Source organism: Macaca fascicularis, chromosome 13, assembly GCF_037993035.2.
Source record: "Macaca fascicularis isolate 582-1 chromosome 13, T2T-MFA8v1.1".
Taxonomy (NCBI): Eukaryota; Metazoa; Chordata; class Mammalia; order Primates; family Cercopithecidae; genus Macaca; species Macaca fascicularis.
In genome coordinates this window covers 84,852,707-84,869,950 of record NC_088387.1, presented here as the reverse complement: position 1 = coordinate 84,869,950, position 17,244 = coordinate 84,852,707, and the positions used below count along the sequence as shown (strand labels likewise).

The following is a 17,244-nucleotide window of genomic DNA, read 5'->3' as shown; positions in this document are numbered from 1 at the left end:
TCGATGTGCATCATAGCAACTTCCTTGCCTTCTATCCACTAGATGCTGGAAGCCCCCCTGCTCCAGTTGTGACATCCAAAACCGTCTCCAGACATTGCCAAATGTCCCCGGGGGGGTCAAAATCTCGTCAGTTGAAAACCATTTAACTTTATCTTATATATTAAAATCAAATACTGAGACTATAACATTTGCCAGTAGAACAGTCCAAAGTCCTAATCCACATTCTTCTGTGGAATAAGGAAAAAGTTCATTGGTGTCCTCAGGAAATAAATAACTTCAAAAATTTCAGAGCATTCTAGAATAACCCCTGGCCTTTTGCACAATCCTAGGAAAAACAAGCTCTACAAACTATCTGACAATCTACGCTAGTGGGATCAGCTTGGGCACAACTAAGGCACTAGATATATGAAACAAGATGGGAAAGAATACTGATGCTTATCTGCTCATTTCTATCTCTTTTCAGCTCTAATAACCATAAATCATCTCATCACTAAAACTGTATTTCCAGTATGTTTTTAGAAGAGCAGGTATGTGTTCTTTACCAAATGTCTACTAAATGTAAGACATCTCTGAGGATAAAAGATGAATAAGACAGCATTAATCAATGTATCATAAATGTTGTAAGGGTTTCAAAGCTGTGAAAAAAGGAAGCTAAGTTTTGGCTATGCTAACAACAACGACAACAGTAAAAGAAACTCTACCCTATTCCACCCTTGGGGTGTATAATGAAATTGGATGAAATTTGAAGAGGGAACGCTTTTGGTCATATCCAAGTTTTAAGCAAAGCTCAACTATAAATGATCTGATAGAGATATTTTCTTGGGACAAAAACCTCAGTGTATATGTTTTATGATATTCTTGTTAACATTTAGTCTAGTTTTTAAATTATAAGCCTTGAATCATTGATTGTTCTCTATTTCCATGAAATTTTACCATACTCTCCCCTACACTGGGAATGCCAATTTCATTTTTCCCCAACTTAACACAATACCTAAACTATATTTTAAAACTTTTGAACATCTTCCTGCATGCTTGTTTATTAATTTAATCTTTTTGTAAAACATACTCTCATATCATTTGACCAACTGTTGAGATTACAGTTTTTCTTACCAATACATGAGCTCTATGTAGAAAGAAGACATGAACCTATATAATACTTGCGGTAACATTTTCCCAATTTTGTTGCTTTTACTTTCACATATGTATACATTATAATTTTTAATAAAATCTCTAAACTGATCTTTTCGTGTTTTCTTTTACTGACCTGAAAGTGAGCTGCCTGCTGTTCAGAGGTTTGATAGTCAATTCCATTATATACAAATTTTCTTTTGAGTTTCCACATTTAACCTTTAATCACTGAAATTTACCTTGGTGTCATATTTTTCTTTTGAGACGGAGTTTTGCTCTTTCCCCCAGGCTGGAGTGAAGTGGTGCAATCTCAGCTCACTGCAACCTTGGCCACCACCCACCCCCACCTTCTCGCTCCCCACCCCGAGTTCAAGAGATTCTCCTGCCTCAGCCTCCCGAGTAGCTGGGATTATAGGCACCTCCCCCCACACCTGGCCAATTTTTGTATTTTTAGTAGAGACAGGCTTTTGCCATGTTGGCCAGCTGGTCTCGAACTCCTGACCTCAGGTGATCCACCCGCCTCAGCCTCCCAAAGTGCTAGGATCACAGGCATGAGCCACCACGCCCAGCTGGTGTCAGGTATTAAGTGAAGGGCTATGTTAATGTTCCTTCAACTGCTTAAAACTAGTTTTCTAAGCTCTATTTTTTTTTTTTTTTGAAAAATGATTCCTTTTAATTTCTCATGACTCCTTTGGCATACCTAACAGTACCTTGTGCTTATCTACTTCTGTTCAGATAGTATATAACTTCAGTTATTGTAGGTTTATTTTTCTCCTCTTTCTTATTTTTCAGATTTTAAAATTAATGCTCTTGACTATTTTTCCTCCAGATAAACTGTAACACTATCAGAGTAAAAAGAATACCAATAAAAATCTTTAATGGAAAGAAATTTAATTGCAGAAATAAAAATTACATACTATCAGTCTTCCTTTTTCAGGAACATAATAAGACACATTCATTTTACAAGGTCTTTAAAAAAAATTCCAAAAATTTAAATTTTATTTATATTTGGACTTACCCCTTTTTAAAGATAATTATTGCTAAATATTTTAAATCATTTTTTCCTAATGGAGATATTTATGCACTCTTGGTTAGTTTTCCTGTACCTCTTGTGATATCAAAAGAGCTTATACAATTTCATTTAACTGTTCCTATCCCTTTAGAGTTGACTCTATAGGCTCTTTCTAGCAGTTTAATTCTTGGACATGTGTATACAATGCAGGAATATATCAAATAACAGCCTAAGGGCACAGAAATACAGAAAAGCATGCTTACTTACTCACTGCTCAACAATGGTAATTAACTGACTAGTTAAATCAGCTGACCTCAAAATTATAAGATTCTTAAGTCACATATGCAATCACCATTAATCTAAAGAAGCGTATTGGCCAAGTGTGGTGGCGCACACCTGTAATCCCAGCACTTTGGGAGGCCAAGGCTAGCGGATCATGAGGTCAGGAGATCAAGACCACCCTGGCCAACATGGTGAAACCCTGTCTCTACTAAAAATACAAAAATTAGCTGGGCGTGTTGGTGCATGCCTGTAATCTCAGCCACTCGGGAGGCTGAAGCAGAAGAATCCCTTGAACCAGGGAGTTGGAGGTTGCAGTGAGCCGAGATCGCGCCATTGCATTCCAGCCTGGCGACAGAGCGAGACTCCAACTAAAAAAAAAAAAAAAAAAAAAAAGGCAGCACATTATGCCCTGAGGATTATACCAAAATATTCTAATATAGAAATCACAGGTTTTCACATGCAGCCCAAGAACAGAAGATAAAATAAATCACATAATTGATACACCATTAACCTCTAATTTTCTGTACCAATAAAAGGAGAATTAGTAAAGCTAACAGAAAACTGTGAGTACCCATTCAGATCAAGGAAGGAATCAGCTGTCTTCTACAGAGTAGAAAATAGGTTTTGACATATCTGTATATTCTATAAAGCACAAATCCAAAAATTAACATAAACTTAGTTGATAACAGTTTTCAGTCATTTCTAGATCACCACTGGCTAATTCCAATAAATTTTCAAGAGAGAGGGACCTCAAAGTGTAATAGTTCAAGTTTTCTTTTGAGTTTGGAAACCACTAAGATCAGATTAATACATAATAATATTGATAAGTTAGCATATACTGTGTGATTACTATTTGCTAAGTATTGGGCTAAGCATTTTGGAAACATTATTTAATATACATACACAATGGTGAGAGATGAGTGCTATTTTTAACCTCATTTTTCAGATAAGTAATCAAGATTACACAACTAATAAGTGGTAGAAATGAACTCCGGTTTAATCCCAAAACTCGTGGTTTTAACTATAACACTATACTGCTTCATATTAATTCCTTCCTTTATTTATTCAACCAAAGAATATTCATTGAGCACCTACTGTGGCCATGATATCTGGCATCATAAAGCTTAGTTTTGTAGTGGATACAGTCAAGAAAAGGGACAATTACAACGAGCATTATGAATGTTAAAATACAATGTGTTGGATAGGATGCCAACATCTATACAGAAAAAAAACTGCTGGAGGTCTAAGCAGAGCATGTGGCAATGAAAGGGTGTTCAAGGCTAGTTAAAAGATAGAACATGGCATGTCTGAAGCTTAGGAAAGGAATCTGGACCACAGATCAGAGATTCATCAGCATTATTTTGTAAGTAATCTTGCAATAATACCTTACATAAGCAATCACATATTTCTGTCACCTGTTCATTGCTGGCAACTACGAATGTCTGCACAGTTAACTGCTGTAGAGTGAAGAGGGCAGAGATTATCACGAATTTCTTGAATAACTAGTTCTAACACAAATAAAATTTAGAGCACCACTAGGAAGCAGAATCACAAAACTCTTTTCATTTGACCATGCAAAAGAAAGCAGACTCTACATGTGCATAAAGAGACTAGTATCTGCTGTCTCACAGACTAGTGAGGATGTTAAAGGTATCTTGCTTTATCCTTCAACAAGCTATCAGAAAGTAGTAGCAAGGAATTGTACTAGCAAAAGCTTATTTCTCCAGGTGAAGTACTACAGTTGGTGATGGCAAGCAAAAAGTAGGATTGAAAACATGCTTTCATAGTTCCAACAAGGTGATAGTTCTCTTTCCTGAGTCATTTTATCATATTGTACCTTTATTTCAGGACTCACATCTACCTTATATTAGGGCAATTTGCCATTTGCTCATCATCTTTTCTAGAGCATAAATCACAGGGGCAGGGAATTTGTGTTTCATCTTGGGAGCTTCCACAGTTATCTAGCACTGTGACTGAGGAGTAGTGCACCGTATTTGTTCAACTGAAGCAAAGCCATAACAGATAATGGCACCCAGGTGTAGGAAAATGTATAACACTATTTAGCTCTCTGCAAACTGCCACCAGGGAGAATGAAAATCTGTCTAGAATTTGCAATTATCGCATTAGTCTATAATCAGCTGCAGACCTCTCTGAAATTTTTAATTATAAGATTTTTTTAAAAGTATATTTTCAGTATATGGAAAATGAGATGGCACTCACAGGACAAAACATACTATTTCAATATTTGAAAAAAATGTATCTTCAGATTGTTACTTATCTGGTCCTTAGGCTTATTAAATTTCCATTAGACTAGAGGTTCTAGACTGTGGCTCTCATTAGAATCACAGAACTCTTAAACAGACGCTCCACTCCCAAAGGACCTGATTTAATTGGTCTAGGAAGGACCAGCTTAACCTCCTAGTTACTCTCTAGTGCAGCCTGGGTTGAAAATCACTGTTACAAATCAAGTCCACATTTAAAACGCATATAACCTTGCAACCACATGCATGGAGTTTATAAACATCCTTAAATAAAAAAATAAAAAAATAAACATCCTGATACTTGTAACATGTGGCCTATGGTGAAAGATTTTTTAAAACTAGGTTTTTTTTTTTTTTGTAAATATGACAAAACAAGCTTTGAACCTTTTGCCTACAATTTTTAAAAAAGCTAACCAGAAAATGCTCAATGATAATCAGAAAATCTTGTGGACTGTTCAAAAGCAGACTGGATTAAGATTTTGTTGGGAAAAAATGGACACAAACACAGAAATAAAGCCTGCATTTGTCAAAATATATGTTATGAGTTTGTTCATTTGATTATAACCAACTTACTATTTCAACAAAAATTACTGAATCATGGAAATATTTGACAAGGAGCTTGGTTCAGTAGGCTGGGAGTGAAAAAAATTTAAAACAACGTATTATTTCAGATGTTGTCATGGCACAGCTCAGAGGCAAATACAGCTTTTCTATCATACTACATCAAGTGAAAGTCTTGTTTTAGCTCTGCCTTCTTGTTTCAGCTCTTATAGTGTAAATAAGAGTCCTTTTCACAGTCTATTTAGTGCCATGTTTTCTGCATTTTTTTCATCTTTTGTTAGTGAGTCTTCTGTTTAAAACAGCTCTGAAGCACAGTGCTGAAGCACTGTCTAGCGTTCTCAAGTGCAAAAAGTTTATGATGTCCCTTATGGGGACAGTAAGTTTCATTCAGGTATGAGTAATAGCGCTGTTAGCTGTGAGTGCAATGTTAATGAATCAACTATATATATTAAATGAAGTGTCTTCAAATAGAAACCCATAAAACAAGGTTATATATTTATTGGTTGACGAAAATGTTGTGACCAGAGGCTTGCAGGAACCTATCCTCCCACTAGGAACAAAGGTTCCACTAGGTCCTACTAGGAGCAATGGTTCACTATTAGCTAATTCGGTGTTCCCAGTGACTTTACAGAATACAACTACTATGAATAACAAAAATAGACTGCATGTAGAAATAAAATATAAAAATGACAGGAAGAAAACAGAAATATACTGTTCTAAGGTATATATTACATTATAAAGTGGTATGATATTGTTTGAAGATACTCTGATAAGATGCATATTATATAAACTAGAGCAGGGATTTGCAAACATTTTCTGCAAAAGGACAAACAGTAGTATTTTAGGCTTGGTGGGCCATATGGTCTCTGTCACAGCTACTCAACTCTGCTGCTGCAGAACGAAAGCAGCCACAGACAAGATACAAAGGATTGAGCACCTTGGGTTCCAATAAAACTCTATTGACAACAGGTGGTGGGCCAGATTTGGACTATGGATATAGATTGCTGACCCTTGACCCCTGCATTAGAGGAACTGATGGAAAAAAAAAACAAAAAAACCACTGTAAAGAGTATAATTAACCAGCAGTGGAGGTACTATGGAATTACATAACGTAATTCAAAAGGCAGAAAAGGACCTAAGACAGAAGGGACAAATAGAAAACAGCCAAACAATCTATTTAAACACGTTTTCTATATGGATAACAGTATTAAATAGAAATGGTCTAAACGCTTAAAAAGCAGAAGTTGACAGAGTGAATCTAAAAAGCATACCCAACTATTAATACATACAAGCTACAAAAATCCTACTTTACATAGGAAAACAGAGAGGTCATAAGTAAAGCATGTGAAAAGATACCACAATGCAAATACTAATTTTTTATGAAAAGAATGATTAACACCAAGTATTAGTCCCTCACTTAAGCTGATTTGACATACAAGTTTTCGACTTTACAATGGTGCAAAATGGATACACGTGCAGGGAGCTCCTCAACTTACAATGGGATAAACTCACAGCAGATTGAAAATATCATAAATCAGAATACACCTTCAACTTAATATTTTCAACTTGCCATGGGTTTATCAGGACATAACCCCATTAAGCCAAGGAGCATCTGTAAGCTTCAGAGCAAGATCTTGAAAAATTATATTGAAAAAGGGATCAACATATCAAAGGCTGTAAAAGTCCCAAATGTGTTTGCAAATAAGAGAGCTTCAAAAAATCCAAGAAAAAAACTGATAAAACTGAAAGGAGAAACAGACATATCTACAATTATAGTTGGGAGATTTCAACAGTCCTTTCTCAAGAAAAGATAGAGAAAGTAGAAAGAAGCCAATAAAGATACAGAAGATTTGAACACTATCGACTAATTGACCCAACTGACATTTATAGAAAACTGCACTCAACAAGACTAGAAGACACGAGAGAATGGGGAGAGTTCCTCTTGAGGAAAAATGATTCCCCTGCAAGAGTCATTGGAAAATTCAGTTTACTGAAATAAAATTCAGTTTACTATATCGATTTTATGCTGCTATATCCACAATCAATAATTATTTTATATTTGTAAAAAATTTACACTGAATTATCCTTTTTAAGCTATATCCTATTTCCTTGACGTCACGCTAGTTGCTCACAGATCAAGATTTTTAAGCTAGTTCTCGCAGAATTTCACCCACTGACCCTCTCCTCACATTTATATTAATGAAGTAACACTGATTCTAGAATAATCCTGCAGAAAATTGGTAAGCCTCTGTAGAAGTAAATAGCTCAATTTAGCCATTACATCACATATACATATTTCAAAATAACATACTGTACTTAATAAATATATACAATTTTTTCTCAATTAAAAAGCTGTGCGAAAAATCAGTAAATGAAATTTCCAAAGACTGAAAACTACATCATAGAGACTCATCAAAACACTGGTTATGAGTTTCTATGGTTTCAAATAAAAAGGGAACATTATATTTAAGTTACAAATATGTATTTAAGTTTAAATATTATCTTTAAATAAAAAAATTACAATCTAGTTGCAAAAGTATTTGAAAAAAACTCTTTAAACGATAATGAAAGGGAAACTAAAAGCAAAGATACGGAAGGATACAAGGTTCTACAGGTCTACAGAAGTAAAGTTATTCTTACTTAGGAATAACTTAAGCCACATTTACAAGTCATTGTTAAAACAAAGGCAGCATAGGTCATTTTCACAAACTGTATAACATTTTTTGGATTGGTAACTACTTTACATCAGAAGATAATGAATGATAGACTATAAAAAGCATAAAGAATTGAAACAAAAGATGAAGAGCCTCAATTCCCAGAAAGAGATGATTTTTGCAAATACAAAGTTTACAATTTGTTTGAAACAAATCTGAAACATGCTTGAAAATCCAGTAAAATCTACTAAAAATAAAATATAACCAATTCATACAACCCATATGAACTGTTTTGATAACACAGAAAACATACTAACCTCATCCATCAAATCGAGATTATTAAAGATACTTAGCTAAAGTTCCTTAAGAAAATGGCACGGTACAGGGAAGGAGGGCGAATGAGAAAAAACATAAAACCACCCTGAATTTTCAAATATTTTGTCGTATATTCAAAATTAATTTACCTATTTTTTAAAAAGACAGAGAGTGAGCATGGTCCTATATTAAATGGCAGTTTAGGAAGATTCTGAACGTCCTGAAAAATAATCAAGATCTAAAGAGAAGGAAATGGATAAAAAAAAAGAGAGAGGCCAGAACACACGGTACCTAGAGATAACAAGGTATGGACATGGGACTCAGCAGCTAGCTACTGAGTCCCAGGGGGCCTTGTACCCTTTACCTCCTGTTTTCTCTGAAAACAAATGAGATTTCTTATGCCGCCTTGACTCTATACAGATTTTCCTGCTCTTAAGAGACAAACAGAAGAGTGATACTTCAAAGCTAGAATAAATGTATTTTATTTTATGTTTTCAGACAGAGTCTCACTCTGTCGCCGTGCCAGGCTGGAGTGCAGTGGCACTATCTCAGCTCACTGCAACCTCCGCCGCCCGCCCCACTCCCCACGATTCTCCCGTCTCAGCCTCATGAGTAGCTGGGATTACAGGTGCCTGCCACCACCTGTAAAGACCGGGTTTAGTAGAGACGGGGTTTCAACATGGTGGCCAGGTTGGTCTCGAACTCCTGACCTCAGGTGATCTGCCTACCTCAGCCTCCCAATGTGCTGGGATTACAGGCATGAGCCACTGCATCCAGCCAAATAAATGTATTTTAAATCTGGGATATATGTTCCAATTAGCTAGACTCTGAAATTTCAGACTTTAGCCTCAGAGGCCATTAGAACTCTTCCAAAAATGCACAGAATAAACTATTCATGGATCAGTATTTCTTAACTCACTGGTACATGTATAATTTATAGAAAAGCATCAGTAACAATATTATTTACTACTGACAACAGCATGTACAGTACCTTTTGATAAACAATGGAGCACACAAGATCCTTGACAGCAGACAAAGACAGTTCCTGGGCTTCAATGGTAACACTCTCCCGTGTGAGGCCAATCTGCAGTAGAAATGAAACTGTATGCACTGAGCCTCTGGAGTTGGTGAGTGATGGTGCACTGAAGCTTCCATTAGAGAGTCGGGCAGAGAGTCCTGTCTTAGGACTTGAACACGGAGAAGCAGTTGGAAGCACAGCAGGAATAGCTGCAGGTAAGACAGACTTCTGGGCTGATGGAGGGGAATTATTTGCAGACATCTGCCTTTCTTTAATCTTTTAAAATAGTTGTCAATTCTTATAGTTGTCGATTCTTTTTCAATGGTTATGAAGAAGTGTTTAAAATAACAGCAGTAAAGAAAATGACTGCACTTTTGGATTTAGTTGAAAACTTCTTTATTTCCTCTTTTAAGCCACTCATGCCAATACTTATAAGTTTTATCAAGGAGTTGAATGCCCAACAGGTCCTATTTCTCTAAATATCAGTCCCATCAAAAAACAGTCTTGTCTGTAGGAAGACAACCAGGGATTTGTATAGGATTTAACATCACTGAGCTATCCTCAGCAGGATAGAGCTGACGTAGCTTATTTACGAATCTATTTTCCTTTCAGTCTGTTCTTGTCTCTTTAATTTCAGGAAATACATATTGAATAAAAGTTTTTCTGTCAAGATGAAATCCTCTTCGTTTAAAAAACAGTAAGTGTTTTGGATTAATCTATTCAGTAATTTTCCTTTGGTTTACTAATTTGATAGTACACCTTCTCAAATGTCCACACCTTAAATCACCTTCTCAAATGTCCACATCTTAAATCACCTTCTCAAATGTCCTCATTTTCATCTGGGGGTATGAACTTTTCTATGATGAAGTACAAAGCTTTTTAAAATAGTATAGGCATATTTCATTAGATGAATGGGTCCATCGAGAAAAGTTGATGCTTTCTGATATACAGTCAGCCTGGAAGGAAATTTTTTAAAGGTTTTTAACACTTTATATTCATTTGACATTAATTTAAAAATAAGAATATGACTTTTTTAAATGACAATTTTTGGTCATATGCTTATAATTCACTAATAAATCCTAATGGGTAGCAATTTTTAGCTAGTTAGCAAAGACTTTTTTTTACTACAGGTATAATTTCAGGGAGAGGCTCAAAAAATATCCTTGGCACTCTACACTGATACCTAAAACTTAAACATTAAACATTTTTTTAAATCTACTTTATTTTTAATCAATGAAGACCACTTTTATTTTACAATTACATGACTGAGTTATATCAAAAACAGAAGTGACAAAAAGAGTAAAACTGACGTTTTCATAGACATACAATACATACCACCCCACCACACAAAAGATGTACAATACTTTCCTAATATAAGAGTATTCTTTTTTATATTTAAATACTAATTCTGCCAAAATATGACTCTTGACTTCCTTTGTTGAAAAATTCCTTTCAGAAGACTAAGGAAGCAGGAGGGGAGATACTGAACAGTTAAATGATCAACAAGTGTGAAAGCTGACATACTTATCACAGGAACATAAGAGAAAGGGGTCTCACCATAAAAGATTTCTCCTATCCAGGTCCTAACTAGGCCCAACAATGCTTAGCTTACAAGATCAGACAAGATCAGGCACATCTGGGGTGGTGTGGCTGTAGACCACAAAGCATTTCTAACAGTAAGAAAGAGAACAGTAGGTATAGTTAAATATTTATCATAATTTTTAGGAAAGCACAGGTCAAAAAGTTAAAAAAAAAAAAAAAAAGGTATGACGCCACCCCCCACATGTCTTAGGCATGAAACAGCTCATAATTGATGGCTCCTTCTAAGTTCCATTTATATACCCATAAATAATTTCAATGAAGAAAAACAGTAAAGCATCCAGTGTGGCTGCAGAGTAACTCTCTGCCGAGTAGTTAATGGGTTAAATTAGGACGAATATGACAGAAGGACAAAAGCACACAACTATAGTATTAGGAATGGGAAAGCTCAGGAAAAAACTGAGACTTAAAAAAAAAAAACTGAAGACAAAAGCTTTTATAGCTACTTTCAAGTAAATTATTATTCCATCTTACACAATGTACAACACTTGATAGTTTATAAATGTTTCACATACTTTACCTCGTAACTCTTTGAAAGTTGACAGGGTAAAAATCATTTTTGTAGACAAGAAAATTGAAGCACAAGGCGATAATGCAACTTGCCCAGCAGCACATGGCTATTAATAAATAGGTGGAGCAGGAATTAGAAGCCAGGTTTCATACTTTCTTACCCAGTGCTGTCTCCACAGTAACACACTATTTCTCAAAGAGAACAAGGAACTAAGAATCACTGCTCAGAGGATGTTGCTAAGGTTGAGAAATCACACAGAAAGACAGACTGCTCAACTTGTATTTTGCTTATCTTCTCCACAGTTTTAAACTAAAACGGCAGAAAGGCACTGAGAACTGAAACCTGAGACAAATGACTAAGACTATAACAACTTTACGTGAGTTTGAGTCTCTAGGTCCAGATGCAATCCATTCCATACTACTAAAGCAATTCACAAATGTAATCACAAAGCTGACTCCTATAATTTTGGAGAAAGAGCTCAAAAAGACAGATATAATCATGGCCTGGAGATTTGCAGAGAGGTTTCAAGTTCTGGTGGCTGGAGAAGCAGGAAAGCAAATTTCAGAAATTACAAATATAAAAAATAATGAAGCAAATGGTTTGTGAATAACTGGAGAAGAATATAATGATCACTAGAAGTCAACCACATTTACATCTTGGAAAATAATGACTATTAGTCGTCTTAGCTGGAAAAAATAATAGCTTACATTTATTAAGCTCTTACTATCTGTCAGACTGTTCTAAGCACTTTACACATATTACCTCATTTAATCCTCACAGCAACCCATTACATGGTTGAGAGAACAGAGATTTAGAGATTAAAGTACTTGCCCAAGACCACACAATTAGCAAAGCCAGAAAAAAAAGATAGTTTATTCTGACAAAAATAGTATCCAAGATGATTGTCCATGCTATCTTTGTAAGTATGTTACTGGACTGTGGGCTGGACATTAGTGCAGTTAAGTTTGTTGCTCTATGTCAGCTTAGATGAGGAAAGTCTTTATGGAACTGCCTTGAAACGCTGTCCTCAGCCTTATATATTTACGAGATAATAAAGGCATAAAGCATATGCTCATAAAATCCTCAGGTTGAAGAAATCTGGGAGAAATAAACTAAAATTAAACTGAAATTTAAAGGTAAGTGTAAAGCTTTGCATTTAGTTTCCCCAAAATGTGCAATACAGAAATGGGGAAATGCTTACTCGGAAGCAGTTTATATGAGAGGTGTTTATCAATGCAAAAGATTAATTCAAACTGCTAATGGGTGACTAAAAGAGCTAATGCAAAGCTAATGCCCTAGGTCACTGAGAACACATCAGCATCCTTCTGTATACTCCTTGTTACTTAGCCTACATCACTATTACGTTTATATCTATGGTCAACATTTTCAGAGCCATACTGATTTTTTTTTAAAAAAAATCATGCATGTAAAGGTAAAAAGAATGTCATGTGTTAAAAATGTGCTTAACAAAACCAAATAGAATAAGTGGTTTTCAAATACTTGAATAAGTGTTAATAGGAGAATTGATTTTATTCAGTATCACTGCAGAGGGTAGACGAAAAAGGAAGATGACAGCACTTCTTACTTAACCTCACAGGTTGTAAGGATTGAGCTACAGGGTACAAACTGTCTGTAACAACACCTGGCTAACAGTAAGCGCTCAGTAAGTTTTAGTAATTTTCATAGCAATTAGTTGAAGGAATTAACAACTAAGCCTTTACTTTATGCTAAACACATAAAGTGAGATATGACACTTCATTAAATCCTTGCAACAACTCTAGGAGATTTAACTCTATTTTCCAGAAAAGAAACCAGAATTTTAGAGAAGTTGTTGCTTGCCTGTAACTATATAGCTAGTAAGCGATAGAAATGAGATTCAGACTAGTTTCCCTGACTCCAAAGCCCAAGTTCTTTCTACTACTTTATTCCATATCCGACAACCTAACAATGGAACAGGTTGTCTCACGAGGTAATGAGCTCCATAACATATCTGACTTAAGGAGTTTTTATAAGCTGAACTATCACAATAGAGTAGTAAAATATCTATGAATAAAATTATATGCAAGTTAATGACTCTTTTTTTTTTTTTTGGAGACACAGACTTGCTCTGCTGCCTAGGCTGGAGTACCATCTTGACACTGACTGCAGTCTCCGCCTCCCAGGTTCAAGCAATTCTTGTGCCTCAGCCACCCCAGAAGCTGGGATTACAGGTGCACACCACCATACCTGGCTCATTTTTGGATTTTTAGTAAAGACGGGGTTTCATCATGTTGGCCAGGCTGGTCTCGAACTCCTGACCTCAAGTGATCTGCCCATCTCAGCCTCCCAAAGTGTTGGGATTACAGGCATGAGCCACTCACCCGGCCCAAATTAACTACTACTACTTTGATGAAATGTCTTCCCACTAAATATCATTTTATTATACCTAGTAATATTAGCCAAATAACAGTGTTTAATACAACTAATTTATCAGAACTAATTATAACTATTCATAATAAACACTACATATAAAAATGATTTTTAAAAGTCTCAGCATTAACACAAATAGAAGAAACCTAGGAGTTGTCAGATTTCTGCCCACTCATTCCATCTGTTTTCCCTCTCCTGGTTTGGTTTATGAATCCCAGATTTATTCTGGAAGATGCAATAAGATGTAGGGTGCAAAATATTAAGACTATTAAATCTAATAACTGTAACTTACATGAACCCTTGATATGTTGCTTAATTTTGTCTTTATGCTTCAATTAGAAAACTGAAAGAGTAGTACATCTTATTAATTTACAAACTATATACCAATTACATATGCTTGTTTCTAACAGGGGTACGAGGCTCTAAATAATACCGTCTAGTTGGCAAGCATTTCTAATAGGTTTATTTGGAACATGTCAAATATTCTTTTGGAGAGCTGTCACATATCCCATTCAAACGAGCTTACATAATCCGTTATCATTGTTAATGGAATCAAAAGATAGGATATTAACGGCATCTTGAACCCAGTCTGTTGTATTATTACAGACAAGGTGAAACAAAGGCCCTGGAGGTGAGAGGACTTACTTGAGGATTATCTCATGGTAATATCACAAGTTTATCTACTTCCTCTCCCTCTCCTTCCCTTTCCCCCATGCACACATTATCTCATTTTTAACACTCTAATTAGGAGAAGCTCTGACAGCAGTATTTCCGTTTAACAAATACTTAATTGAGTACTTACTATTTACCAGACTGTTATGAGAGACACTGGAGTTACGTAGCAGCGACCAAAACAGACATGGCCACTGCTCTCTCCAAAATTCAAAGTGTGATGTGAGACACAGACACAACATTCATACAAACAGCTGAGTAACTATAAACTGCAAGAAGTGATATGGCAGAGTATACTAAGGGGACCCAATTCTAGCTGGGATCTCAGGAAAGGTACCTTTAAGGAAATATTTAAGCTGAGATCTCTGGATAAGCAAGAGTCAACGAAAAAAGAGACAGACCAAAGGATTCCAGGAAGGCAGAACGCTTGTAGTTATTAAATTCTTCAAAAAGAAGCTCATTATTTAGTGTAGCCAGCATTCTTTTTATACAATACTCAGTAAATGCTAAAGTGAAGAGACAAAATGCTCTTCCTATTTGCAATAACAATATTTATTATAATATGACTTCCTTCCAGTAAAGAGTTTTCCAGGTTCAACTTAGTTTTGTGTACTAGAAATGCTAATGACGTGGAAGGTTGTGTCCACACCGCTTGACATGTATTAATATAAGTATTCTTCTACCATGTAAAAGTATGTGGCCTTTTTCAATGCAATTCTGACCAGCGTCCTAAAGTCCATGTCCATGTTTTGACAACAGGTTTGACTTTGCTTAATAATTGTTCTTGCTTTTATACTGTATGTTGTATTTAAAAACTCAAGGATCTATGTCGTCGGTTTTTAAAAAAATCATATTTTGTAGCAATCCCGACAGTGATTTACATATTTTCAAAAATACCAATTACTTTAGATTAACATACTTTTCCTCCTAAGAGCTCACCATTTGCTAAATTGTTTCCTCTAAAACTCTGCTCATCTGGACACAGTGACAGTTGAATCTCAGTCCTTCCACTGTCAGAGAGTACGGAGAGAGCACACCATATCTGCTCTGCTCAGGAACTGAAAAGTTTATCCAGTAATAAGATTATGGACTGCCAGTCTGGCAATGCAATATGAATCTGTGTGGAGCTTGATAGATGTTCATCTCTGCACCAGTAGTAGCTAAGAAATCTGATTGGCTAACAGCCAATGAGCAATTTCTCACATACTGCCACAATAAACTAACCACAGAAGTGGAAAAAACTTTTTTCCTACATTAAAATGAAAATATCTCATAAGCACATTATCTCGAGTTTTTCCTGCGAGGGCTACTCAAAGAGATACACACACACACACACACATATATATATACACACACACACACACACACACACAGCAAGTTCGATTTGAATTACATAATCAGGGAGATTCAAAGTACAATCACCACAGAAGATTGTGAATTATAAGCAGCATTATATCAAATTAAAACTTGTACTAGCAAATAATTTCCCCATATATCAAGCTCTGTACAAGTTGTTTCTTTTAAAAATGAACAATTAACTCCACTATAGTAGGTATTTTCAACTCTGGAGTCTTTTAAAAAATGAGAACAAAATGTCCCTTAAGAAAACTGCACTTAAATGACCACCTATTCATATTTTTCTGTATGTGGTGTTTTCAATTCGTAATTTTAAAAATGTAATATCAGAAAGTTTTATTAAGTTCTGTGTGTGGGGCAGTGTTTAAATCCACTAACAGAAAGAAATTTCTATTTTAAAGTGGCTATCTGATGGAAGGCCACATACTTTTAAAAAAATGAAACTGGCCGGGCGCGGTGGCTCAAGCCTGTAATCCCAGCACTTTGGGAGGCCGAGACGGGCGGATCATGAGGTCAGGAGATCGAGACCATCCTGGCTAATACGGTGAAATCCCGTCTCTACTAAAAAATACAAAAAACTAGCCGGGCGAAGTGGCGGGTGCCTGTAGTCCCAGCTACTCGGGAGGCTGAGGCAGGAGAATGGCGTGAACCCGAGAGGAGGAGCTTGCAGTGAGCTGAGATCCGGCCACTGCACTCCAGCCTGGGTGACAGAGCAAGACTCCGTCTCAAAAAAAAAAAAAAAAAAAAAAAAGAAACTTAAAATTTTCTCTAAAAGACTCCACATTATCTAGGATGCTTAAAAAATTAGTTTTAAGATACGCGTCAACATTCTTAAAATGAAATGCTATACGCTAAATTACAGAACCTGAGTCACCCTGAAATGTGAAACGCCATATACTAAATTATAGAACCGAGGACGGAACCTGGCTTGTCAAGGAGTACTCCAAGCTCATGTGCTCAGGCCCACTACAACTGTCTTACTACCTACTGAAGCAAAACCTTCCACGGTTTCTGCGTGACACGTTTCAAATCCTACTTCTAGAAAATCTTCTAACTTCTTGGCTGAATGTCCATGCTTGATCTCAATTCGGAATCTAACAGGGAAGGAGGCAAAGGGTTCGTTGATAGAGGAAAAACTGGCCTAGATCTCACTCGGGGGAATGTTATAGACGCCTTCTGAAGCAAAGCTAAGGAAAATCAAAATCGCTAAAAATGTAAGAACCGCGACATTAAGTAGAAGGGTAAAAAAGAAAGTTTCAGAGGAATAAAACAACATTTTCTAGCGTACAAATTAACGCATTTAAAAGTTCTTGTTCCATTTGTGGCTACGTCTCATAAAAGCTGTGTCGCACCAAGTAGTAGTTCAGGGTGTAACTTATCCTTCCTAATCAAAGATGACACCGATAGTCTTATTTCCTGTGGGGATGGGTGTGGTTGAAGACACAGTTACGTCCAAGCCATCAATC

At 36.0% G+C, this 17,244-nt stretch overlaps 1 protein-coding gene across 9 annotated transcripts in view; it reads right to left on the bottom strand.

Moving 5' to 3' along the window:
- PRKD3 (protein kinase D3) overlaps positions 1-17,244 on the bottom strand; it is a 78,002-nt gene that overhangs the window by 59,823 nt on the left and 935 nt on the right. For 6 of the 9 annotated variants that reach the window (XR_012422495.1, XR_012422494.1, XM_005576113.5 and 3 more), the window contains exon 2: positions 9,205-10,187. The exons of 2 other annotated variants lie outside the window; for them this stretch is intronic. Coding sequence is in view for 4 of the 7 variants with exons in the window: in XM_005576113.5 (XP_005576170.1) it covers positions 9,205-9,492 (288 nt within the window). In the remaining 3 variants the exon portion in view is untranslated. Of the gene's footprint in view, positions 1-9,204; positions 10,188-10,788; positions 10,902-17,244 lie in introns of all 9 variants that reach the window. One more of the 9 variants, XM_015433777.3, reaches the window with a different exon arrangement.